The 26,636-nt window shown below is 41.9% G+C and overlaps 3 protein-coding genes across 5 annotated transcripts; 1 reads left to right on the plus strand and 2 right to left on the minus strand.

Moving 5' to 3' along the window:
• Window positions 1-340: 340 nt before the first annotated feature.
• pin1 (peptidylprolyl cis/trans isomerase, NIMA-interacting 1) lies at window positions 341-5,966 on the minus strand. Its single transcript, XM_086212000.1, has 5 exons — window positions 5,808-5,966; window positions 4,642-4,724; window positions 2,843-2,951; window positions 2,653-2,763; window positions 341-1,142 (listed from the first exon to the last, which is right to left on the minus strand). The coding sequence occupies exons 1-5, from the start codon at window positions 5,863-5,865 to the stop codon at window positions 1,033-1,035; spliced, it is 471 nt and encodes a 156-aa protein (XP_086068126.1). The 5' UTR covers window positions 5,866-5,966; the 3' UTR covers window positions 341-1,032.
• A 63-nt stretch (window positions 5,967-6,029) lies between these two features.
• Window positions 6,030-8,005, plus strand: ubl5 (ubiquitin like protein 5). The gene is made up of 5 exons (XM_086212001.1): window positions 6,030-6,172; window positions 6,458-6,529; window positions 6,707-6,790; window positions 6,862-6,899; window positions 7,718-8,005. Exons 2-5 carry the CDS (start codon window positions 6,474-6,476, stop codon window positions 7,759-7,761), a joined length of 222 nt encoding a protein of 73 aa, XP_086068127.1. The 5' UTR covers window positions 6,030-6,172; window positions 6,458-6,473; the 3' UTR covers window positions 7,762-8,005.
• Window positions 8,006-8,389: 384 nt separating this feature from the next.
• On the minus strand, window positions 8,390-25,638 carry vav1 (vav guanine nucleotide exchange factor 1). Of its 3 annotated transcripts, none has more exons than XM_086212004.1 (29): window positions 25,179-25,638; window positions 24,789-24,884; window positions 24,558-24,674; window positions 22,947-23,063; window positions 20,743-20,801; window positions 20,539-20,604; window positions 19,838-19,946; window positions 18,777-18,869; window positions 18,635-18,703; window positions 18,404-18,507; window positions 18,183-18,282; window positions 17,502-17,597; window positions 16,949-17,017; window positions 16,729-16,815; window positions 16,562-16,647; window positions 16,342-16,477; window positions 16,146-16,255; window positions 15,113-15,214; window positions 14,925-15,019; window positions 14,813-14,835; window positions 14,530-14,566; window positions 13,282-13,418; window positions 11,838-11,903; window positions 11,523-11,554; window positions 10,797-10,907; window positions 9,231-9,318; window positions 9,010-9,139; window positions 8,784-8,935; window positions 8,390-8,705 (listed from the first exon to the last, which is right to left on the minus strand). In XM_086212004.1, the coding sequence occupies exons 2-29, from the start codon at window positions 24,873-24,875 to the stop codon at window positions 8,652-8,654; spliced, it is 2,532 nt and encodes an 843-aa protein (XP_086068130.1). In that variant the 5' UTR covers window positions 24,876-24,884; window positions 25,179-25,638; the 3' UTR covers window positions 8,390-8,651. The 3 variants fall into 3 exon arrangements, with proteins under 3 accessions (XP_086068130.1, XP_086068129.1, XP_086068128.1); XM_086212003.1 differs by having other exon boundaries at window positions 24,789-25,098; XM_086212002.1 differs by having other exon boundaries at window positions 24,789-24,939; window positions 25,179-25,637.
• Window positions 25,639-26,636: the final 998 nt, after the last annotated feature.

Here is a 26,636-nt window from a genome sequence, read left to right on the forward strand (position 1 = left end):
AGTTTCGAAGAAAAGTGGATAAAGGGACTTTTGAGACCGCACTTGTGTCAGTCATGCAGCGAAGCGGAGCTCCATTCTCTGGAGGTCATCTCAGTAACGCACCCAGAAGTGTGGTACAAGTATCCATCTGCTCTAAAATTTAGAACAGTAACTTTGCTCTGAAGTGTGACTTCTAGAATAAACTTGTCTCAGATGTGCATTTCTTTCCCAGAAAGTTGGTGTGTTTCTTTAAGACACTTCTGAAGCTCAACAAAAACCAACCCTAAAGGGGTCTTGGGTTCACACAAAGAAGAATTCACAAAAACAGGAACTAAGAAACAAGGGAATTATTAAAAAAAGAAAAGATGTTTATTGATGGAAGAAGAACTCCAATGATTCAGCAGGACAGGCGTCATCTGGACCTTGATGCTTTTAAAAGCTGTGCGGATGAGCGTTAAATCCTGGAAGTGTTCATCGTGCTATCTTTACATACCCTGGGAAGGGGGGGGGGGGGGGCCATGCACTTATCAAAGTGACCATCGAAACAAATTTCTCTTCAAATCAATATTAAATGCAGAGAGCAGTGGTTTCTGTAAATGCAGGGATTCTTGTCTGCATGTCTACAAACGATGCAAAACCCAGACAGAGGAACTGTGTAGGCACAAACAGCAGAAATGGGGAAAGGAAGACGTACAGTAGAAGGTCCTTTTATAAGACATGCACAAACAGCAACACAAGCTTTTACAGACACATCCTGGTACTTTGCTCGTTCCTCAGGGGTGGTCACTTCAGCAACGTCACAGGCACTCACGTTTTCATACAATAGCATCGCCACAGTTAATAAAAGTTTGAGGTCTTACAGGCGTATTCTACTATACTCCTTGATGTTCATGACTCGTTCTCATGTTTGGTGGTACTCTGAGCAGAATGTGTGTGATGCAGCTCATTAGCTTTGCTTATTAGATGGTTGGTGTCAATAGAATTGACTATGTGTGTGTGTGTGTGTGTGTGTGGAGAGGAGAAAAGTAAAGCGCAGTGTGTATCCTCGTCCTTTCATCCGGTACGTAGGATGATATGGACTCCAGAGTCAGTAAAAACAGGACCACTCATATCTCCCACTTTGAGAGCGAAGGAGGCGTCTTCAAAAGGTTTCTGCATTTGACCTGAAACATCAAACACAGAAACTGAATGATGAAGCAGCGTTTACCCCCTGAAACGTTCCCCCTCCTGCTGCATCGCCACAGATGATACTAGCACCACCAGTGGCTGGGCAAGCAGTGCTAATATTAACGCTAGTTCTGTTAAACGTGGTACACCAAGCCAGGTTTTGGTCGGTCTTCAGCTGATGTACTGCTGCTCCAGGGGGGTGAGGCAAATTCATTCCAATATTTTATTCATACTTGGACAAGCCAGGCAGCACATTGGGTGCTAAAGCGCCTTATTTTTCCACAACCTCAGAGGAAATGGATTTGAGCTTGCTGAGTGGGCACCGCTAGAACACGACATGGGATTTGACTTGAACTACATTCACTGGGGTTTCAGTTCCAGCAGAAACACAGCAAAAGTGCATTTGTGTGGAAATTTTGAAAAATTTCAAGGGAAATTTGTGTACGGCTAGAAAGTGCTGACTTGAGCAAACTGGCCATTTGATAGTTGGGTAAGTAGACAGATGTCAGCAGGCGACTAAAAACAATGACCACAAAAATATAAGCTCCTGCTGGTGGCTGTGGGATGCCATTAGCTTCAAGCTAAACATGCATGTATGTTTTTCTGCATTCTTGAGTCGCAAAGAAGCACCACAGGAGAGAAAGAAATGATCCGTGAGGTCAAGGCACCTATTTGAGTACAAATAAACCAAAATGCACTTTCTGGGTGAAGTATTGCTTCAAGGCAGTGCTGAGGTGGCACAGAATAATAGTTAGAAGGGTTGGTTTTGGTTTTTTTGCATGAAATTATGATGCTGAATTGAAGCTGAGAGTTCAAACATGGAATCACTTCATAGTTTCACGCCATTTGACATAATTAGTGTGAATTCCAGCGTCATGCCAAAAAAAACAAAACAAGTCTTGCACACTCACAATGACATTGACCTTTGACCACAAGCCTGACGTCAAGGTCATGAGGTCAGGTGAGTGTTTGTACCGAATCTGAAGACGTCATATTCAAACTGTCAAAAACACATTTTTGGAGGTGACCTTTGACCAGGGGTGGGCAACCATGTGCCATGGAGGGCCGTGTGTATGCAGGTTTTCCTTCCAACCAAACACTTTAACAGGTGATTCCACTGATTAACACTCTTCTATGGCTGAAGGTGTGTTAATCAGTGGAATCACCAGTTAAAGTGTTTGGTTGGAAGGAAAACCTGCATACACACAGCCCTCCATGGCACATGGTTGCCCACCCCTGCCTTTGACCAACAGGCGTCCACCGGAATGGGACAGCCACACGACAACCCTTAAGAGTACAGTGCTACCAGCCACGGCTGTAACCGTTGTGGCGGTAGGAGCGCAACAAATGAATGCAAGAGTTCTGCAACATGACGTGTGCAGCATTTTGTGTTCATTTCAAGGATTCACCAGCAGTAAAATACTGAGATAAGAATGCATTCTTAAAAAATGTCCTCACAAAGATAGCTGCTACAAACACCTGATCATTGTTCATGCAAAAACCCACCTCTGCCAAACTGTCCCAGGTCACCGCCGTTCTTAGCTGAGCTGCAGTCGCTAAATTGAGAAGCCAGAGTCTCAAACTTCTCCTCTCCGGACTTGATTTGCTCGATGTACTCTACGGAGAATAAAGAACACGGTAAAGACAACGACAAGACCTCTTTCCCTCCTCTTCATCCCCTCCTCTCATGTCTTACTCTGAATCAGATCCAGGGCCTCATCTTTAGATCGCGTGATGTTCTGTTCCCTCCAGGAAGATGGACGACGTGACTGATTATGCTTCACCAGGAGGTGAGAGCAGCGAACCTGATGAGCGACACAACAGGATCAGCATCAGTCCATCACAGTCACAGACAAACTGGTCGACTGGCGAGATTTTGTTCTTTTTATACACTTTGCAACAAGAGACAGGTATGCAACTAAAGAATTGATCCACGTTAATAAACCATCAATCACTGCTGGCCAGGTTAACAAGTGGTTAATGACAACACCACTGAGCTGTTGCAAAGCCTTGCAGGGCACTGAGGTTCTGGAGCCCCTGAACAGACAAACTAGTAGTGTCACAATACCTGGGTTCATACATTTTTACTAGCTCTGCATCAATACTTTCAGATTTCTGATCTTAGATTAATAGCATTTAAGAAAGATTAATATGATAAATATTAATATCTGGCATCCAAATAATGGTAAATGTTCAACTCAGAATTATTTGTCCAACATTCACTTCAGAGGGAAGTGACAGCAACTCACCCAAATGAGTCATCCTACAGCCTGAGGAAAGGTCTGTGCACTTCACAATATGCAAAACTGCCCACGTCAACAATGACTCGCCAAGCATCCCATTAGGGAGCGAAACTTAAAAGTTAAAGCCGTGGAATTAATTGCCATGTCAAACTCTGTGACAAGAATAAATCACACTTGTTTGGCTTCCATTACAGAGCTATAATTATGTCATCCATCACAAATGCTACACTGCACTTCTTTGAATTCCTTGAAAAGGTTGTCATTTGAAGAATGAAACTGCTGAAGTGTTGAAGTAGTTCAGCTCAAGCTGTAGGATTTCTGCAAACCACAGCATGGCGCTGTTAGGAATGCAGGACATCAGATTTTTTGCTCATGTTTCACAACTGATGATGACAATATGTGGATATTTACTGGTAGAATAAAACAATTGAAATGATATTGTAATTTTGACATACCGACAAACACAAGTAAACATCGTAAAATTTGAAAAAGTAATGTTTTTCTTTATTTTGAGCCCCGTAAATCATTTATTGGGCTTTCTTCTTCATTAATGATGAGCGAAGAAGAAGAGACTTGCGCTAAACTCGACTGACATGAATATCAGTCATGGGAACAAACCGGCATCATCGTGCATCTCAGGTCATTTGTGCCACTGTAAGGACGTCTGTCCATCACACGGCTGTAGAGATTAAATCTACCGCGTTTGAAAGACAAGGACACTGAAGCCGACTGATGACAGACCAGGCAAAACACTGCCACAGGGCAAAAGTTTGTTTTAATCCTTATAAACTGGACAGTCAAGTTATTTACTCGCATCTCTAGATGAACTAGATCCAACTTTGGAGATTTCCTGTTTTTGCAGCCAGTGTTTTGACTTATATTTGCTAAAATGCACTTAAAAAAGGCCTTTTGTCTGGTTATGGATTCTTGGGTGTGTTTAGTTGTTCAGGTCCCCCTCCCCTTAAAAAATATGTTTTTTCTTCTATTCTCACAGGTGAATGTTGGAGCCTCACTGTGAAGAATGATGAATGAGCAGAGTTTGACAGCAGGTCCCCCTCCCCACACACACACACACACATTCATCTGTGAACATGCATATTTTGACTGTGTCCTGATTTGATGAGGCAGAACTATGAGCGTGATTTATGACATCACAAATATTTTTGAAGCCGGTCCTCATCCAAAACTCGGCTGACACAAAGTTAATGTTGATATTTATTTTAATATTTTAAGAAAAATGAAACATTGTAACCTTATCTGGCTCTCCACGGCCGTCTCCAACTGGACGTTCCCACTGACTGGCATTGGTGATGTGGTTGAAGTAATACACCTTGCCTGGACGGAGAAGGAGGAGTCATTGAAGCTACACTGATTGACAGCAAAAGACAGTGGCGACGAAGTTTATTCATGTTATTCATTTCTGCTCAGTGCGAGTGTCATTGCATTTATCTATCATTTGCTTGGGAATTCTTTTCTTCATCTTAATGTGCAAAACAATCCAAACTGCAATTGTGGGCTTGCTGGACGATTACAACAGATGAAGCACCACAAAACTGACTTGAAATAGTACAAAAAGGAGAACAGAATTCTTTTGATTTGCCTTACAACTTGTGTGTTCTCTTCAGTTACACAGATTTGGTGAGATATCGAAGACCACATTTTTTGCAATGCATCAGATATCATGATATTACTGTCATTGAGAAACAGATCGCCTCACAGTATCATCCCACCCCTGGTATTCCAGTCAGCCTACACAGGTGACAAATTCAAGAGCAAACCTCAAGAACTGTCTAGAGAAGCAGAAGTAATGCAGACATGTCAACAGAACCCACAAAGGTTAATTTAAAGTTTTGAAACGGAAATAATGTGCTTTATTTTCTGAGGCCTTCATGTTCCGCAGAACTCATTTCAGATGATTATCTTCATCAACTTTGTGGAGAAAATTGGAAGACAACAAACTTCAACACCATCATCAAAACAACAAATGAGACACTATGTTCGAAGGAGATTAAGCTCATTATTCTCTTGCCAGGCAGTGAATTGTTTGTGCAATAGAGCAATCCCGCTTATTTGACTCCCAACATAAACGTTTGAACCGTGCTAGTACTCGCCCAGTCTGCAGGTAAGCCTCAGACGTAGAATGACGTCATGCAGGGCCCTGAATGTATCAGCTCTGGCGCGAACCTCCTAACACTCGTAACAACAGCCTGGCAGCTCATTTAATAAAATGCACCTTTAACCCCGATTGACCGATCACTGGTTAGAGTCACCCCTCGTTAAACACAAACTTTCATCTGCCTCGTTGCGACAGTGAACCACGATGCTGCGACTGCTAGCTAGCCAGCTAAATGAACCGCATATTGCCATTTAGCAAACTAGCAGGAATCATTAGTCCATTCGTCATTCCTCTTTCATTACCTGAGTTGCGGCTCATTCTTTTCTCCCATCCCGATGGTAAATTCTCCTCGTCTGCCATTATGCTCCCACCGCAGCGTTTTCAAATTTAATTTCAATCTAGTTACCGTGTACCGGGCTAAGCTGCAGCTAGGCACATTACGACAAACATCAACGGGTTTACGGCACGGGTTGTTTTCAGAATCAGGCCCGCCCCCCACCGAGGCATTTCTGTCCTGTCATAGGCTTATGTTAGCTGCCAATCATCAGTGTGTCCGCTTGATTGGTCTAGAAAAGCTAATTCCACACTAAAGCCGCTTCGGAGAGCTTTCCAGAAAATATTAGCGACAGAGTGAGCTTTATATTGTGATCCTGCAGTGAATTTTGAGGTATGAGTGACTCATTTCAACACAACTATTTGTAACGAACTCAGTATTTTTCATTTAAACTCAATATCGACTTACACGTGCGCACGCCAACGCTACCTGTTAGCTGTAACAGTTAGCCTGTGATAGCTAGTAAAATTCAGTAAACAGGCTGGTTCAAAGGCTCTTGCCAAACGCACAACACTCCATCGATACGACACCTTGTGGTTTTACTGATATTATTGGTGGCGCTTACACGTTTATGCTTCAGCTGTCACATGCTAACACACGTTGTCACGTTTCCTTCAGCTGCGAGACACTGAAGATGATCGAAGTGGTTTGCAACGATCGTCTGGGCAAAAAAGTCCGGATCAAGTGCAAGTATCCTTCACTGAAACCATATTAATAAAGTGTGGATTAGCTACTGTTCAGCTGTTAGTCGAGGTTACTGTATCCGATATCAAGAACCAGAACCAGCGGTATGAGAAGGGACATGATGCTCTCACCGGTTCTTGTCCATGACATCACCAGGCTCCTTCCTTAATCATAGCCCTTCAGTTCTGAGGATACCATTGGAGACCTGAAGAAGCTCATTGCTGCCCAGACAGGGACACGACATGACAAGATTGTCCTAAAGAAATGGTGAGAAGCTCATCTTGGAATCTGTGTTGGAATATTATGTCAGCTGCTAACTGCTCCCTCTGTCTCCTCAGGTACACCATATTCAAGGACCATGTGTCTCTGGGGGACTGTATCCTTCTACATACTATTGTCAGCGGTGTGTCAATTATTTAATGTCAGATTTGGTATTTCTACCTTTTACATATTAGAATTAAGCATAAAACAACCCAGCGCTGCAGGGATTATTCATTTTTGTCAGCCAACCTGCAAGTTTGCAACGCCACGGGTTCCCTCGTCTGGTGAGATTTTTACAATGGATTTTAGATTACTGCGCAAATCTGAGACCTGCACTTTGGTGTCATGAGATAATTTTCACAAGTGAACACAATTTTTTAATTTTTTGTTTTGTTTTGAAGCATTAAAGCGATCAGCAGCACAAAGCTCATGCGATATTATGAAACAAAATTCTCCACAGACTTATGACTTCATCACCACAATTGTTTCATACTTATTCTGTTTTTGACATCATCAACTTTAATGCCCGTTAAAACCTCTCCAGTCTCGTTTAGCCACATGGAGCTCGAACCCGGAACCTTCTTTCCGTGAGGCGACAATGCTAACCACTGCACCACCGTGCCCCCCCCCCTGCCGCAGAACAAACTATTAAAATAACCTCAGCTTGTGCAAATAATTTATTTATCACTACTTATTTCAGGGGTTTCACTGAACCCTTCAACAAACCCACAGCCCTTGGGACGAGGGACGTTCTATTCAAACATACTTGTGAGTTTTAGGACTCATTAAAAATTCAACCAGTTATGATTTTGAACAAATTTCTCTTTCTTGAGTGATTGTGTTCTTACTCGTCGCTCCCTCCACGGTGAGTCGACATTAATCCAAACTGCTTCAACTCTTCTGATCCGTTGCACTTAACTGCGGTGACTACAGATGAAATCCACGATGGGATGAACCTGGAGCTTTACTACCAGTAAACTGGAGGACGACTGGCTGCAGCTACACGACAACAACCCTCTTCCTGCTAACACACACGGAATCTGGAAACCATGATTAGACCACACAACTAAAGGTCGTCAAGGCAAAAAACACTTACACATTGGGATTTTATCAGGTTTTAGTTTTTTTTTTCCCCAGAATTGATTTATGTGAAAGAAATGCTGTTGTTCTGTGCTTTTTGTTTTGATATTTTGGAAATAAATCTGATATTTACCTACCTAATATGACTGAGTTCTCATTCATTAGTTGGTACTAAACACTGTCGGTAAGCGGCCACGTGTCTTCAGGCTCATGACACTAATGTTGCCACTAGTTCCTTCCAACATTCACGCACACCATGACTGAAAAGCTCAGAATATTTCAAACTGGGATTGTTATGGCGAAGGTTATTGCAGTACTGTCTTTAATATGGGTTGAATCTCATTTTTGGTCGAAACCATTTAGAACCCAGCCATCATGATTTGGCTCCGTTGTGGAACCAAGAACTGTCCACGAGAGTTGGAATGGGATGAGAATCTCACGGTACAGTGCTGTCTCAGAAAATATGATGCTCCACAATCCTGATCACATAATCTGAATCCTAATTTCACAAAACAAGTCCTGACAGATGTGAATCTTGATATAAACTCGGAGTATCATTTTAATACCACAGACATGTACATATACGACAACAGAGTAATTGTTACATGCGGGAGAAAGACATTCGTATGGTCAGAACAAAGGTTTTATTCCCATCACTAGACAGTTCTCACCTCTCTCTCACACACACACACACACACTCAGCCACACACGGAACCAGAGAGAACCAGTATTAAAACCAGGTATCACACAGACTCCCAGCTCATTCAGTCTGGGCCTCCACGTGTCTTCAGCAGTAGTCAGAGTAGTCCTCCTCCACGTAGTTGGCAGGAAAGAGGCCGACCTGGAAACAAAAGGTGAACGTGACGTGTTAATGTGTTTTTAATTTGCTGTCAGAGTGGGATTTTGAAAAGTTCCTCACCCGGCCGTACACTTCTCCTTTCCACCAACCGCTGTGACCTTTTCTGGAGAGGATCTTGATGGTGTCTCCCTCCCGCAGCGACAGCTCCGAGCGGTCTCTGGCTGAGAAGTCGTATCTGGCCCTTGCTACACCGAAAGACCGCGTGCTGCCCCCTTAAAGATAAAAGCCACCTTAGACCATGAATAAATGTACAGACCCCAGTTCTAGACCCTAGAAGTCTACAAACCTGGTGCGCTGTTGGGCGAGCTGTCTGGCAAACAGCTCTGCTCAGGTTGCTTGTAAGGCGTTCTCAGTGTTGTGTCCACCTCCTTGAAGTACTCCTTCAAGGAGTTCTGCTGGTAGAACAGAATCAAGTCCTGACAGAGAGAGAAGACAGAGGGACAGTTACAGAGATCAGGGGAATGACGTAGAACAAACTTCAAATGTGACGTGAGATTATCCACTTACGGTTAAACCTTTGAATGCTTTCTTCTCATTGATGCGGAACAGTCCTTCACTGCAGGTGATCTTAATGTGCCTGATGTCCATGTTGAACCTGCAGGAACAAAAGGGAAACATGAGCCTCACTGAGACGAGAAGGGAACACTCAGAGGAGTTTGGGCAATCTTTCAAGTCTTAAACTCACACACTTTTATTGTCTGAATATTCAGACTTGATATATTTTTCCACTTTTGCAAAGACAGTTTCACACATTACTGTTTTGTAAACATGTGCTGGATCCTTTAGTGGAGAGTAGACAGAGTAACCCACAATAACCCAACACAGCCATTAATAATCATTATATTCATAGAAAATATGTCAAATCAGCTGTTTTAATTGACACCTTTATTTGATCCAAGAGTGTGAATGAATCACTAGAGGAGGTATCACTATAAGTTACAATATCTACATATCATTCCAATATGGAAGGTGAAATCAAGTTATACATGTGTTTAAAGACATCCAACAACAGATTATTCTTGTTGGTGATTAAATTGGTAATCACAAGCTTGATAAATCCATTAATTCTTCAGTAATTAATGTCAGGATGTTGTGAAACAATTGAAACCACAATGCCAAAGTAAATTCCTATAAGAGATAATACATTCTCGGCTTTTTGCTTGAAAACTCAAAACTCATTGAGACATACAAAATGGCTGATTGGCTCAGTTGTCATACATCAGTTGTGTTATTTGTCAGTCATGGTGAAGCATAACTGGGCTGCATGGTGGTGCAGTGGTTAGCACAGTGGTTAGCACAGTGGTTAGCACTGTGGCCTCACAGCAAGAAGGTTTCGGGTTCGAGTCCCGGCTCGGGCGCGGGATCTTTCTGTGTGAGTCTCCATGTTCTCCCTGTTCCTGCGTGGGTTCTCTCTGGTACTCCGGCTTCCTCCCACAGTCCAAAGACATGCAATTTGGGGACTAGGCTGATTGATACTCTAAATTGACCGTAGGTATGACTGTGAGTGTGAATGATTGTTCGTTTCGGGTTCGAGTCCCGGCTCGGGCGCGGGATCTTTCTGTGTGAGTCTCCATGTTCTCCCTGTTCCTGTGTGGGTTCTCTCTGGTACTCCAGCTTCCTCCCACAGTCCAAAGACATCAAGAGGGGATGAGGCTGATTGATACTCTAAATTGACCGTAGGTGTGACTGTGAGTGTGAATGGTTGTTCGTCTCTGTATGTTGGCCCTGCGATGGACTGGTGACCTGTCCAGGGTGAACCCCACCTCTCGCCCGTAGATGCTGGGATAGGCTCCACCCCCCGCGACCCTGACTAGTAAGGAATAAGCGGAAGACGGATGGATGGTGAAGCACAACTATCGTTTCAGTGACTATGTCAAGTTGTGTCTGTTGGATCTGCTTCATCATGACTTGTCATGACCTATGACAGCAATACAGTCATGAATCACAGATTCAATCAAGATCTGACGCATTTTCATTGCGTAGGCCCAGTTTCAACGGTGACAGTCAGATATTTTTGACGCGCTTTACTTTTTTTCCACTGTGGGTGAACAGCATAGAAAACAGAAGTCTCACTTGATGCTGATGGCAAACTCTCCTCCGTCCTTCTGCCTCACCAGGAAGGTCCCGTCTGACCGGGGCATCAGGAGGTTTTTGGCAGCGATTCTGTCCATGTTTCCTGCGTACCTTGAAGCACAGAGAGCATCAGAACTTCATTCGTCACACACACACACGTTTGATGATAGAATAGACCTTTTTACAGGATGTATCAGTTACATTTAAAAAAAAACAAACAAACATAAAAATATTGATCAGAAGCACTAATTTTTCCATATTATGCTGATGACATCATTCGTTTCCTGTTGGGATGAACCAATTTTAAATTAAACAAAAATATAATGACACATTTAGTATTTTTAGTCTGCTGCTTTGTTTTCGCCTCATTACAATGGTGTTGTTCATGCTAACGCCACCACGTGGAGCCAGAACGATGCTTTTTTTAAATATAATTTTACACATTGACTTCTGACACTCAGGCTTTTGTTGTCAAGGGTTGTTTCGTATGAGCTCAGTGGGTTTGTTTGTTGGTTTGCTCGGCTAAAAGCAAATTGCCTCTTCAAACACAACACTGAACGTATAAATATGCTACTCCTTTTTTTGTTGCTCTTCCTTTTGGTTTCTATTAAAGCTTTGGGGCGGGGCCCCTCCAACCCTCTGGATCTGTTCTGACATAGAAGAACCAACCGAGATTAACACCTCTTTGATGAGCGAGAGAGCGACGCAGTTACAGAAGACACTCACCAGTTGAAGGTACTCAGGTCAGGGGTCGGCCTCTGTGAGGGGTGACATCACACAAAAAAAAATGACACTTTTGCAAAACTGCTCTTGACTGCATCGTGGCGTGGGTGCACTTGTGCTAGCAAATAGTCGAGTCAAGTCAATATTAAACTGAGCCTGTTGTCTCGCTCACTTCTCTCTTGAAAAGAAGTTAAAGCAAGTAGCAAATGTGTCTTCCCACGTGTGTGTTTCTTTTCAGGGGTTTACGTCTGGAAGTAGAAATACACTCCATTCAGCGGCAGCGTGTTCAGCTCATGTTGCCGGGCTGACGGTACTCACAGACAGGTAGGGCTGAACTTTGTTGCAGGGGAACCATCCCATTTGACCGGCAGTCAGGTTTCTTCCCTGAGTGACATCACAACAAACCACAGAGTCAGAGACCAAAGAGTTAACAATATAGATTCAAAATGACTCACCAGGAACATATAAAAACCTCCACCCTGACAAAAGTAGATAATGATAGCAGTAGAAACAAGTAGTCAGGGAACATTATCCTGAGTGGTTTTGTGATTAAGTACTTTGAGAAAGTGAAAGTGACGTGGACGGATGGGAAAACCTCAACACTGAAAATGATCTTTTTTTCTTTTCAGGCTCTAGTTTTGCTTACTTTGCAGATGGAAACTTGAGAACAAGGGATGTTAATAATAATCATTTTCATTACTAATTTGTCTATGTGTTTTTGTTTGTTTTTTTTAATTTAAAGAAGCAGAAACAAGCATGTTCCATGTCGGGTACCATTCCTTCAGAAATTAGCAAGAGAAATAAATCAAATTGAAGAGGAGTAGATGGAGCTAACATTGAATATGGAGTGCAGGTGGACCCCCTTGTTAGGCTGTTGACATTTGTCTTATTATCAGTTTGCTGGTCATCTGGAAAAACACTGCCGTGCTCACACATTGACAATGGGTTCAACTGATGACTGCTAAATTTCAGACACTGAGTAGTAGCTCAACACATGCAAGCTAACGCTCAGACACATGAACAAAAAGCTGGAACTGATAACTTTTCACCATAAAGAAGTGTCATGTGAAAGTTTCTAATGTCAGCAATGCCGCTCATTGTGATGAACCGACAGAAAATAATGACAATGCGACTTGACAGCAACTCTCTGATTGATGGCTGGACTTCCCTCTCTAAACTTTGCATCCGCCAACGGCTCACAGACAAAGTTGCAGACTAGCCGATGAAAACTAGCGCATCATTTAGCCAGGTATTTGCCTCAGGAGTTCACCGGGCAGCTAAATGACATGGCCTTCATGACTTGCATATTCAGATGTGTACTTTTCTTTCAGTGACACGTCAGTTTGTCTCTGCGAAAAACCATTTTTCCATGACACTGAGGAGGAAAAACATCTCTAAACCACTGCAGCATCTAAGAATCAGCACTTCTCCACATCTCAGGTTTCAGAGGGAATTGTTTGCGCTCACATATATTCAGTAAACTCAAAGCTGGAAAAAACAAAACATTTAAATTACACTTTAGGCTTGATTTATTTCCAAACCAAAATCCTCCAGTAGACCTCAGACACGTTCAAGTACACGTTGGGTATGATGGAGGAAGTGGAAGATAGAAGAGGAAGGAAAATGGCAAGAGTGAGTGAAAAAAAAAAAAAAAAAAAGCATCCCACTCCTACACATGAACCGCAGGAACCACAGCTGCAACACTGCTAGCGAGTACACGACCTCCTCCATTCCTAGAATATGGTGTTGAATTTGGCTTTACCTCCCACCACAGCAGGTCAGCCTCGGCCCGGGTCAGCTCAATGATGTCACCTTTGGAGAGGTGAAGCGGTCCGCCAAAGCCTACAGGGGGCGGTGGCAGACCATAATACTCCTGGCACACCTCCATCTTAGGATATCCTGAGTGCAGAGAGTGAAGACGGGAAAGATGGATATAAGATTGTCGGCGCCAAGTGTGCATGTTGTGTACTCCTTTAGGCTGCACGCTTTGAAAGATAACCACCATTTCTGGTAATACTTCCTCACTTGTACAGATAAAGTTAGTGAGTGCTGACCATTTTCTGTTGCTCTCGACAAATTCTAACAGTTTGTCCTGGCATCAGTTCAAGTGGCGCTTTCATTGGTTCACTTTTTTGTTAAATAAGCGGTTAAGCCCATCTAGACCTATCACACTTACTAACCCACTGAGCCTCTTTGAAGATTATTCAGATACTAAAGTGAGGAATAGCGGTAGAACAGCCAGTAGAGGGAGTGAGGGTGCTACCACTCTGATAGAAAGGGTTTTTTGATTTTCTTTTAAAGTTAGAATTTAAAAACAACAACAACAACAACAACAAACTTAATATCGTATGTTTGGGTGTGTTTCAATGCATGATTATGTGTAATCCATAAATCATATGCTTGTGGGACATACATTATCCATTCATCTCCTGGTCACTGCAGCAAAGGAGTCAGCTGCTGATTGTGTCCTACAGAATGCCAATTAGCATCCTCAAGGGTGCTGAATACATCAGCGGCGGACAGCAGATGATTGGACAACAATAATATAGCTACGGGCTTTAAGCTGCCCCTAAATTTGGGCATCGCAATAACACTATCAGCAGGACAAAAGAGAAATACAGTCTTGTTTGTCGAAGCACAGCTGGTCCGTGGCTCAATATGCTTTACCTCATTCATAGCCCTCTAATTTATTTTCACTCAGTAGTGTGTTGGCCAATATTACCTTTCTTCTTTCATCTTATTTATATTTAATGGCGATTAAATTTGGAAGTTACTGACTAATTCACAGGGCACCAGCGTCCTGCAGTTTGTGTTTGCCTGTGCTGGGATGGTTGGTGGGGCTGGCTGAGTCCCCAACAGCCTCATCCAGATCTGATGGGCAGTTTTGAACAGATTAAAAACTTCATTTACTAACATTTAATAAGGTTGTTTTAGGTCATCAACCACAACCCCGATAGTCAAATATTTTGTATATAAAACAGTAAAGCATATTCTATCATAACTATCTTACCAACACTGCTGTGCCCCGATGACCTGTGTGTCTTATTCTGGAGGAACAGAAGGCAGAATAGATTATCGGATCAGTGTGTCGACATCATAAAATTATTTCCTCAAACGTGAACAGATAGAAACACGCAAAGTCAAGGAGTTGAAGTTTGGGTTTTAGTTCATTTTTGACATTAAAACTAAAGAACTGTGTACGCAGTGGCAGGAAGGAAACAGTTACCTTATTGGTCAGTTTGGCATCAATCACATTAAGAATATGCACAAAATAAAAGACTTTGTGGTCTCACCTTCTTCATAGTGCTTGAATGGTCTGAAATTTGAGCACAACACAATGAGAGACGTAACAATCACACAACAGTAAAAGGTACTAGACACATACACATATTCAGTCACACAGACCTGAGTTTCGTCCGCAGGCTGAGACTCTGCCTAAACACTCTTTATGTGCAGCCATTTTACAGCGCGTGCAGAGATAACCCTGAAAGAATATCCCTCTAGAGGAGGACAGATGGAGAAATATCACCTCAGTGGAGGAGCATTTTTTTGTTAATTTGGAGGTTGAAGAAATAAAAGGGAGGCAAAAGGACCTTAAGAGCATAGAGCAAGCCTTGCAGCTGGTGGTGTCCTCAAAGCAGTGCATCTGGAAGTCATGGTTGTTGGCTGTGGAGTTCTCGGGACTCATATTTGACCTGCAAAGATGACGTACTGCTGTTTCTGAGTGCTCAGGGACCCTTCGTTCATGTTATCAGCACACGTTCAACCAGCAGGGAAATAGTTCTCATTTGTATGCGGGAAACCAAGTCTCGTTCTTAATTCCGCAATTTTTACAGTGTTGCCTTAATTTAGATTATCATCCAGCCAGATGCTAAGATATTTATTCTGAGGCATTTTGTCATTGCATGTGCTATGAGCACAAAGAATGTTACAGGATTCAGTGAGAGAGTATTTGTGGTGAAAACCCTCCCCCATTGTTTTAGTCTGAATTTCATCCAAATTCATGGCTATATCATTGAAGTTGGACTGAATCCAATGAGGATTGTTGACATTCAGTGATTTTCAATGAAAGATTGTGGGGTGGTTGCAATACAACATATATATAATGACTATTAAAGCGTGGGATTTTGGCCAGTGGCAATGGGGCTATGTATTAAAAACAATAAGAGACCCAACACTGAACCCTGCAGAACACCTTATGAAATATTTAAAAAGCCATCCACATCACTCACTTTAACACATTCCAATCTATTAGAGAAGCAGTTTTTAAACCACAGATAACTGATAAAAACTGTTAAAACCGATGTAGGTAAGTGTATGTATAAGTGGTAAACAATACTGAATCCTTTAGACCCATGTATTCTATAGCTTATCAACAGCAGCAAAAAAAACATTTTGCTATCCAAAGAAATTGCAATGTCACATAAAACATGTGATTGCCTTACAACAGCCAGAGCCCTCAGGCACACAAAAGGTGTCTTCTCATAAGTTGTATTTCTCATTAGACGTATCGTAAAGATACTTCGTCCGATCTAAGTCAACTGCTGTCTCTCTCCAGCTTTGTAGTTAATCAGTGTGATTTGTGCTACAGGGTGTTTCCACGTGAGCGAGTGTGTGCCAACTCACATAGCCATTTCAAACTGTTCCAGCCATTTCTTCTTCACTTCTCTGGTTTTGAAGTATAAATCATACCCGCAACTTCCGTAGCAGTCCAGCAAGAGGAACAAATGGGACCACTGTTTACGCAAAGACACAGTCAAAATTAGTGTCACCAAGGAGATGAGCTGAGATGATACTAGGAGAGAAAAGCCATGCTGAGGACCTTCTTTTTATCCTTCTCTCCCGAGGGTTCATCTCGTAGCTGGTAGTTCTGTAGTTCAATGATCTCCTTGAGCTCGAACGTCTCTCCGCCCTTCTTTTTACATACAAACATAGCTTTATCGAAGAGGAACGCATACCTGACAAACAGCCAAATAAAAAAGGTCAAACAACAGTGTTCAACACAAGAATAAAACAATGGCATACAATCATCTCACACACACCTGTCCTGTTTAGACTTTCGCTCGGAGCTGCAGATCTTCAACTCTCCGTCAACCTTGGGTCGACCGAACAGCGCCAGAGACTGAGTCTAAAGACCAGAAGAGGGAGGAATACATTCATGAAATGTGAGTTGGAGGGGAACAGATTGAAAGGGAAAATGTGACGTCACCATGTTTTCTATGGACAGCTGGAAAGACGTGATCTGTCTGATGATCTCATTGTCTCGCTTCACCTCGTTCACACACTGCGCCAGGTCCTGAACGCAAGGACAAAAAGAGATATCAGAGATTTGAAATATTGTCATTTCACACACATGCACACACACACACACACATGCACACACACACAAACATGCTGGCACACATGCACGCACGCACGTGCACACTTACTCTCATGGCATCCAGAGCTGTGCGGAGGTTCTCCTTGTCTGCAGGGTCCAAGGTGTGTTTCACCAGCTCCTGCAGACAGACCACAGCAAAATATTACACAACAATTGAGATGCCACACACACTCCCGCCATTATTTATTAACTATACTCTATATACCAAGTAAACTAATATAGTACACTAATATGCTTTGCTCTGTGGAAGAAGGGTTAAAAGCAGGGAATATTTAAAATACACTTTAAAGCAGTACACTTTCAGAAGGTATTTCCATTTACTTATCCAAAGTAAATGTTGATCGCACAACGTTGTCGTGGCTACAGAATAAAGACACCACTGAGGTTTAACTGATTCCACAGGAGCATTGATTTCATGATGCACTTTAATCAAAGCTTGATGGATGCATAAACAGATCTCTAACAAAAGCTTATGTACAAGTATAAGCTGCACAAGGTAAGTACACAAAAAAGTAAACCACAACATTTACCCTCCTTCCTCCCGTCGAAGTCAATTGAAAGCACACAAGAATGAAGTTGCTTCTGTAGGGGTACAAACATACCTGTAACAGCAGGTGGTATTTGAGAACCCTCTGCATAGGAACCATGAGTAGATCTCTGAGGGAAAAACGCCCGCTGTTGGCTCTCTTTGAACACTCCTGAGAGAGAGAAAAGGACACAAACGTCTCCAGTGAAACACATGCATGTTAAATGACACCGGTAGTGAAACAAAAATAAAACCCCCCTCTGTCCAGACAGCATTTCCCCTCTAGACCCAGACCTGATAGAGATACCCCCACTTGAGTAACTGGAACCCAGTGTGAGCCACTTCAACACGTGATGTGTTGTTATCAGACATTTCTGGAGTTGATCCCCACAGCAGGCTGATTTGGGGAGATAATTCTGATGACAGCTTAAGTGTAGTTTGTTCAGACATTCATGCTAAATCTAAGGCTGCTAAAGCATCCGGTTCTTTCTGCTATCACATTTTACTCTTTAACGTCCGGTTCAGCTGATGATTTCCACACACACTTTCCACTTTCTGGACCGAAAGTGAACTCTTATGTTGTGGGACATATTCTGATCTTGGTCCCTAAGATGAATCAGGCCCCTCCCAAGGCGCGCACGCACACACACACACACTGCTGCACTGCAAATCACCAAACTTCTCATCAGGAACAATTAGCATTTTGCTCAAGGAAACATGGATACTCGCTGCCCCCACCTTATCGGGACTTCCTCACCTCCAACTTCATCCGAATGTCCTCCCTCGTATTCGAAAGCTTGTCTAGGTGTTTTGTTGCTGTTTCCACTTGACTACAGTAACGACCATACAGAAGCAGCCTGGGGGAGTGAGAATACAGGAATATGTTTAGAGTGGTACTATAATTTTGTGTGTGTGTGTGTGTGTGTGTGTGTGTGTGTGTGTGTGTGTGTGTGTGTGTGTGTGTGTGTGCGTGCATACCTCTCCTTGTAGTTCAGAAACACCTGGTGAAGGTTCCTGGCTCCATAATTTAGGATGGAACTCCGGACCTCCTCCAACAAACTACAATGTGTGTTGGCTAATTCCTACACACACACACACACACACACACACACACACACACACACACACACACACACACACACACACGCAGGTGCCGTGTCAACATTGCTCTTACATGAACATGTAGAATGTGTAGAAAAACTTCTATACCTCAACGTTGATGAAGATACTCTCGATGTCTTCAGCTTGAAGAAACTTGGCTAGAGGTTTCATAAAGTGCTGAACATAAGCGAAGCGATTATTTCTGGTGTGTCTCCTCAAGTGACTCTGCAGGCTGATGTTGTGTGCTCACCTGTAATATAGACTGCAGTGTATCGGAGTATTTCTCTTCTGTCTGTCTGATCTCCTGCAGGCAGCACTCTCGTTTGTTTACTCCGCCCTTTTGCTGATGCACAAACATCCACATGTTAAATGAAACACAAAGACCCCCTTTTTCTGTGGGTAAATTAATAGACACATAAATGTTTATGTATGTTTTCCACTAAGGATTAAAAAATAAGTTACTGCATTACTAAACCCGTTTCAATGTTTATCATGCGGGTAAAAATGTTGGCAGAGCATCTCAAACAAACTGTGCCCTTATAAGCCTTCCTCTTTTGAGTTTCCACCATTATTCTTTATCATTTCAGTCAGGACCACTTTCATCAACAAGAAAGCTGCCATGGCAGTAAGTTTATTTGCAGGATGGTTCTGCTCCGGGAGCTCAAGAACAGGAGCAGCAGCCTCTGAGGCTACACAGAAATATTTCCTCATTTGCATTATCTTTTTGTTGCCTTGTAAAGCATCTTTGGATTTCTTGACAGGTATAATACAAATCTAAATTATCATTATCATTATTCAAGACTCCCATAATGCCCAGAACAGGATAAGCAACTGTTACAACAGAAGTGACAGGGATTAAGTCAGATGGAGCACATAAAGGAGGAGTTAGGGTGGAGGTGGTTGCAAGATGGCATGCAGAGGAAGTAGGAAATGAAAGCAGCATTTTGAAGACATTTACCAATCGAGCGCCAGTTGTTTGGACAATAAATTGTCATAAAAGAGAAGGAAATAACGGCACAATTGGACACTTACTTCTCCTATCACGTTTGATAAAGAAAATCCGCAAATTCTCATATTTGAGCCCGTAATTGTGCTTGATGAGCGATTAAATGATAATTTAGACAATAGCTGAATATATTTTGCGCTATTCAAGCATGATATTCCCCGCCAGCTTTTACAAACAGATTCAACAGAAAGTCTATTCTTCATTTACTCTCTTACTGCAGTACTTTGGAGAAGTTTCAGACATTTTGAGAATATATATATATATATATATATATATATATATATATATATATATATATATATTACCGTTTCAGGTTGTTCATCTGTTCTCATCAAGTCTTCATAGATTTCATCCCCTTCATTCTCCTCGTCCTCCACAAAGTCGTACAAGTCATCATCTTCATCCACAGTGTCACTGAAACACACAACATCGTCACCCACCATCACACTCACCTACATTAATATGCTTCTCCCTCCACTGAAAGGTCAAAGGCCAGATACTGAGCATCACCTGAAGGTTTGGACAATAACAATGCCAAGGATTCATATTTTCATGCTGACAGAGAAAGTCTGCATTTGAAGTCTTCAGATTTTTAGAGGACATCAAAATTCAAACACAGCATCAATCATTCTGTTGTTTTTCTACTGGAGTATTTCCTCACCAGCAACCCTGCTCAGACTGGAAATAACTTTTTTTTCTTATCAAATAGTGTGCTGATATTGATTCATACAATGAATCCAGTCCTAATTACATCAATTCCCACCTGGACAGAAGTGCTGCAAAAACACAAAAACACCTTACAAAAAGATAAAATACGTAGTGAACACAGGAAGCAATTCAATCAATAATGCAATATTTGATCCTCAAGGTCTTTGCTATTGCATCTAATCATTGATTTTTTTCAGGATTATAATAGGGGTACTGTGTTTTAAGTGACTTCAGTCTTAAAGGCTTCTTTGGGATCACCTCTCCTCCTCCTCGTAACACAACCAGGAAACAGACTTACTCTATCAGGTCAGACAGGCCGCTGTAGATCTCATCATCAGGAGTGCATCCTTCCAAAGGAAAAGGCCTGGAGGGAGGGAAAAGAGTGAGAATATGAATAATTTTACTTCTTTTTTTCAGGACTTCTGATGATTTTTGATCTAAACATTGAGAGAAAACTGCATTAACACCTGAATTATACAACTGGGGAGGGAAAAATACTCACGGAAATCCTCTTTTTATCGAAATGGCTGAGTGAGAAAGGATGGACAAAGTGTCTATGACCTGTCACACACAAAGAAGTACATGAATGCAGATGAGGCACGAGCCAGTGGAAGAACAATAAGAGTTGTGTCTCACTTTCAGAGACTGACCTGGTTATATTCTCACTCTACTTCTGTGTGACTGCTGAACCGCAAGCTGAGGCACCATCAAAGATATCAAATTGAAATCCGAGTGGAACTGAGAAACTCTGCTAAGTGAGCTTTAATATTTAACTATTTGGGCTTATCTTCAAGACATGGAATGTGGTATGATAAGGAAAATGTTGGCTCCTCAGTTGTCTGCCTGAATGTCTTGGAAATCCCTAGTCTTTCTTCTGGAAATAAGCTCCATGTGCTCCTCTTCTTTTTGAAACTTTCTCCAGCGTTGCAGTCTGAAGCCCTCAGACATTCAAAACCTGCATCTCCTGAGAACTGAAAACTATTTTTGTCACAGAGAGTTATAAATAAAACAAAAAGGTTGGTCTGTCATGACACCTCTGGTGATATAAAAGGAAAAGAGTAAAATTTTCAGTCTTGTACAGTATTGCCGAGTTCTTTTTTTTTCTCCTTTCACTCGACAAAAAAAAAACCAAACAGAAGAGCCATAAGAAGTGAAAATCTAAAGGAGAAGCTGGAGGATCAGAAGATTTGGAGGCGTTGCAACGGATTTATTGAAACAAAATAAATCACCAACTATTTCTGTAATCAATTAACCTTTTTTTGTCAAGCAAAAATATCAAACGTGCTGGTTCCAGACTCTGATATAACAATTACCTGCTTTCTTTGTCATGTATGACAGAAAATAAAGAGTCCTTAGGTGTAGGACTGTTGGATGGACTAAATGAAGCAATCTGAATGTGCGTCTTTGGGCTCTGTTGCAGTATGATGAGCATTTTTAAAAATTACATTGACTAAAGAATTCATTGATTAAGCCTTAAGATGATAGTTTTGAGCACTTTTTTTTTGTAAATAAGCAATATTGGATTTTATCAGATAGCTACAGATTAATAGATTCTGCAGGTAACTACAAATAAATCTGTTTCACTGACCATCAAAATGAAAGTGAAAAAACACGAGAATTTCATTCATGAGTAATTATATGGCTCAATTATTTGTGAGAGAAAAAAGAGCCAAACTTCCTGATTCCTGTGGCAAGAATAACACCCTGATGAGGTTTTTTTTTTTTTTTTTTTTTTGCATTTCCCTTCAATTTCAAAGCAAAAGCACCATTTCATTCGGTCCTTTGTAAAAGTTGTGATTCACATACTGTAGATAATTTGAGCATTAATGGCCCTCAGATGATCTGACAACCATTGGCTCGTAGCTGTGAGACAACCTCATTCCGCTGAGCTTTATCAGATATACAGGCAGCAACACTTGCAATATACATGCAAACATCTACAGCAGGAGCTGTCAATCATCACACCAGAGGTACAGTATGTACCACATTCATAAATGACATTTTTACAAGGATACTCACAAAACTTCAGCAAGACCCTGAGAACCAGCTCATTATTTTAAGAACAAACCTCTGTTTAAACAAGCTAACTGCATAAAAATAGGTGAAACCTGCTCCATGTTGACTAGCTGGGAATCACAACGACCAAAGAATTTAAATAAATGTAGTCTACTTTTGCTGTGGTGGAACGACATTGGTTTGTCTGTTAGCAGGTAAAACTCAAAAAAGTTTTTGACCGGTTTTGCTCAAATTTGGTACAAGGAAAGACTTGAGGAGCAACGAATGAGATTTTATAAGTATCTGGAACCGGATCTAAACCCAGTAACATCCAATTTTTTTGTTTTCCGAAAGCCTGGTTATCAAACTGTACATTTTTTGTCTTTTTTTTTTTTTTTTTGACGTTTGAAGTAGCAGTAAAGTGAGAGGAGAAGCTAACTTTCTGTAACCAAAATATGAATCAGGTTGTAAGACAATGCACAGTATAAAGTGGACTACATTAAACTGCTGTTGACTCATTTGGTTCTTGAACACACAGTTTAGTGAAAGTGAAAGAGAGCTGTGATATTCGTGTATTCACTCAGTGATCAAAAACTGCTTCCTGTCAGGGCGATGTGGGTGCCTGCAAGCTGCAGTGTGAAGTTCAGAAGTCTACAAATCACAATGGAGTGTGAACATGATGTGAGAAAGAAAGATGTGGCTGGGCAATACCTTCGCAAAGTCTCGTACGTCAAACAGGTCAAAGGCCTCAAACAGTTCGCTCTTTTTCAGCTGAAATTTCTCCTGGCAAACGCCAAGAAATGTCCGGATATTCTTCAGGCAAAGGAACTGAACACAAACACAAACAATACTTTACAAAGATAAAGATATTGATAAAAACTTTTGATGACTGACTGAGCATCATCACTGATTAGTCCGTAATCAAGCTGAAATGCAAAATAGTCTCAAATGTGAATTTTTAAGTGTTTTCCGTGAAGGCAAATCAAATAAATTTATTGGCTGACTGGTCAGTCAAACACATGCTGTTTACACAACTTCCTGACCCAGCAGTTCACTCTCTCTCTCCACCTGTTCAGCTGTGGGAAATGCAGAACTCTAATTAGAGAAAAGAGGAAGTGTGGAGTCCTGACAGATACTGCTGTACACATGTATGTGTGTGTGTGTGTGTGTGTGTGTGTGTGTGTGTGTGTGTGTGTGTGTGTGTGTGTGTGTTCACGTCAAGAGTAGATTCCAGTTTTCTGTTTTTCATTTAGTGTGTCCTAACCACTCTTGCCCACATAGGATATCCCACAGTTTCACATGCCCGTGTCAGGGCCTATACAGCCCTTCCCTCTCTCTTAGTTCATCAAACTCCCTCAGCTCTTCATTTTGCTGTCACTCTCCTCACTGTCCTCCTCATATTGAAATCCCTTGAGGTGACAGGAGCTGTACCTCGAGACATTTTTAAGGAGCATGTAAACAAATGTATGTGTTCGTGCTCTGACTGAGCAGAGAGGAGATGACCGATATCACGGTCTCGTCTGCAGTCTGTTAGCTTAGCTCAGCCTAGCCCAGAGAAGGAGAAATGGCACTTAAAAAGGTTACAAAATCTGTCTGCTGGCTCCACTGAAGTTGACTTGTTTGGATATCTGTTTGGCCTCTTTGTTGCTCAACATCAGCCACTTCCTAGAGTCCCTTCGGGGAACTATTTCTGCCAAAAGTTGAAGTGTTCTTTAAAGAAATGCAAGACAGGACATTTTAAACTTGCACAACACAAGTCTGGAATCCGATTCAATCATGACGATGCATTTCATTTTAATTCATTCTTTTCAACAGCATATTTCATTTTTGTTGGGATGCAATAAGCCAGCGGTCCAAAAAATCTACGCTTGATAAAATGTCGTATTGTCTTTTTTCAAGAAAATACAACTGGTTGACACGTTTCCCCACAAAAAGAGTACACATGAAGTTAATTTTATTATGACGACTGAGGTACACATAATTATTTCCCAAACTATATTTCATATACCAAAGGAACAAATTTCAGTTTACTTATAGCATAATTACTTCAACTTTAGTACCCCTTCAGTACATTCCGCTAGGGATACTTAGCTACATACAGTAAAAGTACATATAGACTTTTCTAGATTTAACGTCATAAGATACAGATTTCCCCTTGTCTGCCCTCTCTGATCACTTTTTACTTTCTATTTGTCTTTAAATTGAGACCACAGAATTTTTCTAGTGGCCAGTCTCTGGGGCTTTAGTTCTGCCTGCTGGTCACTATTGAAATCAAACAGTAAAAAACATGTGAAAGTGAGTGAGTGTGTGTGTGTGTGTTACCTGTGACATCTGTGGGCGCAGGTTGATCTCTCTCAGGTTGACGGCCTGAGGCAGCAGGTTATTCAGCAACTGGCACAGCAGCACACCATCTCTCAGAGCCTGAGCCAGGTCACACACCTACCATGGCAGACACACACACACACACACACACACATAGGAGAAACAGGATATGTGTCCACGTGCAGGTGTGTGTCCATGGATCTATGCATATACACATAACAGCTGATTTACCTGTGCGCCCTCCCATGTCACCCGGTGGTTCTCAGGAAGAACACGGCAGTCTATCAACCACATCGCACACTGGCGCCACAACTCCATCTTTGTTTTCTGGATGACAGTTTACTCTGAGCAGCATGTAGTCAGGCCATAAGATAAAGTTCTCCTGGCAGTCAGAGATGAGTTAGCAGGGCAACAAACAAAGTTTGAGACCATTTGTTGAACAGATATTAAGTGTTTTCACAGTCTGAAGCCACATTGTTCTAAAGCTTGCGCGACAGTATGACTCCGTCCATTTGAGATCTTGTGGCAACCGTCTTGAAATCTGGTAAAATACAAAGAAAAGGGCCACTGCTACACGCCAACCTAACTACATATGAATGGAGGAAGAGTATCAGCCCTCACCTTCAGTCTCTCCTGGCAATTATCGGTCTTCTCTCTTATGTTCAACTCCCTTTCCTCCTTTCATCATATCATCGTCAGACTCTCGTACTGCCTTTCTTCCGTGGTGGGTGTTCTGCAGCGTTGCAGTGAGCTGAAGGCTTTTAACTACATCCTGCAACTTCCTTTTTCCTGGCACGCACACTCACAGTCAAATTCATATTGACTGACACACACACACATATACACACACACATGCACGCGCGCACACACACACACCCCTGTGCTTATATCTTTGTGAGGACTTTCATGCATTCCCTAGCCCCTTACCCTATAAACCTAATCTCAACTGAATGCCTGACCCTAACCTTGACCCGAAACCTAAGCAGAGCCTAATTCTAACCTCGATCCTAAAACCAAGTCTTGACTGTCAAACCGCCCTTTGAAGATGTGAGGACCGGCTAACATGTCCTCACTTTCCAAAAATGTCCTCACTCTGTTGGTTAAATACGTATTCTAGTCCTCAATATGTAGCAAGTACAAGAACACACACACACACACACACAAACACACACTCTCATACACAAACACACACACACACACAGATCTGGTGCAGCTAAGAGCAGTGCAAATTGATTATGTACGTGAAGTGTTGTATCCTACATTTACAAAAGTAGTATGTGTGTTAAGTGAAGATAAACACTTTATTACTATTTAAAGTTCATACCATGGTGGATTATCTTACCTTATCTTTCAGTTAGTAACTTTCAAATTTTAGGGTTGAAACACCAATTTATCTCCCTAAATGCAGTAAGAATCCTAGAATGGAGAAAGATGAAATATCTGGAAAATATTTAAAATGAAGAATCATTTTGTAATATATCAACAGCTGCTAATTAAACACACACACACACACACACACACACACACACACACACACACACACACAAACTTTGATATGGTTAAAAACTAACGCAAATGCCCTTTAGAATGTAGACTGAAGCTCAGTGAAATTGGTTATGTCCACTGCATCCTCGTCACCAGCACATACGGGTGCACGACCCCAAATCAGCTCACAATTGTGTGGTGACCTCATTTATATCATGTAGTTCTAAGAGGAGGCCACTGGGTGTCAGGCTTCTACACTGCAATGCCCTCCCTGCAGACACGTATGTCCTACCTGGAGAGGCAGACATGTTGGCAGACTCACAGCTGTGCATGCATGCCTATCTACATTTGACATGTTGACAGCTGCCTAACAGCCTTACATTTTCATATCCCCCCCTTTCTTGTTTTTCTGAACTCTGATCTCTCTCTCTCTCATGACATGCTGGAAACTGTCTGGACCTGTGCTCTCCGCCTGCTGGGAGCTCATGCTAATTCCTGGGCTGTGATTTGCTGTCTTGCATGGGTTCCATTGTGCCCACTGTACAATCTGATTGGCTTTTTGTGTGACCCTGCAGGTTTGAGGGGGAGCGGGCT

This window comes from Aulostomus chinensis, chromosome 8 (assembly GCF_037954235.1).
Source record: "Aulostomus chinensis isolate RoL2024-O1b breed Wild chromosome 8, RoL_Achi_v1.0, whole genome shotgun sequence".
In the NCBI taxonomy this organism is placed as follows: Eukaryota; Metazoa; Chordata; class Actinopteri; order Syngnathiformes; family Aulostomidae; genus Aulostomus; species Aulostomus chinensis.

What these genes read in the sequence shown, in the direction of transcription:
- pin1 (XM_086212000.1), bottom strand. Translation starts at nt 5,865, where the DNA reads ATGGCAGACGAGGAGAATTTACCATCGGGATGGGAGAAAAGAATGAGC. An exon ending in AAGAATGAGCCGCAACTCAG is followed by an intron (nt 4,725 to 5,807) that starts GTAATGAAAGAG and finishes TTCTCCGTCCAG; the next exon opens with GCAAGGTGTATTACTTCAAC. An exon ending in GCCGTGGAGAGCCAGATAAG is followed by an intron (nt 2,952 to 4,641) that starts GTTACAATGTTT and finishes GTCGCTCATCAG; the next exon opens with GTTCGCTGCTCTCACCTCCT.
- ubl5 (XM_086212001.1), top strand. Translation starts at nt 6,474, where the DNA reads ATGATCGAAGTGGTTTGCAACGATCGTCTGGGCAAAAAAGTCCGGATC. An exon ending in AAAGTCCGGATCAAGTGCAA is followed by an intron (nt 6,530 to 6,706) that starts GTATCCTTCACT and finishes ATAGCCCTTCAG; the next exon opens with TTCTGAGGATACCATTGGAG. An exon ending in CCATGTGTCTCTGGGGGACT is followed by an intron (nt 6,900 to 7,717) that starts GTATCCTTCTAC and finishes CGGTGACTACAG; the next exon opens with ATGAAATCCACGATGGGATG.
- vav1 (XM_086212004.1), bottom strand. Translation starts at nt 24,875, where the DNA reads ATGGAGTTGTGGCGCCAGTGTGCGATGTGGTTGATAGACTGCCGTGTT. An exon ending in GACCTGAGTACCTTCAACTG is followed by an intron (nt 10,908 to 11,522) that starts GTGAGTGTCTTC and finishes CTGTGCTTCAAG; the next exon opens with GTACGCAGGAAACATGGACA. An exon ending in CTCGCCCAACAGCGCACCAG is followed by an intron (nt 8,936 to 9,009) that starts GTTTGTAGACTT and finishes TTTATCTTTAAG; the next exon opens with GGGGCAGCACGCGGTCTTTC.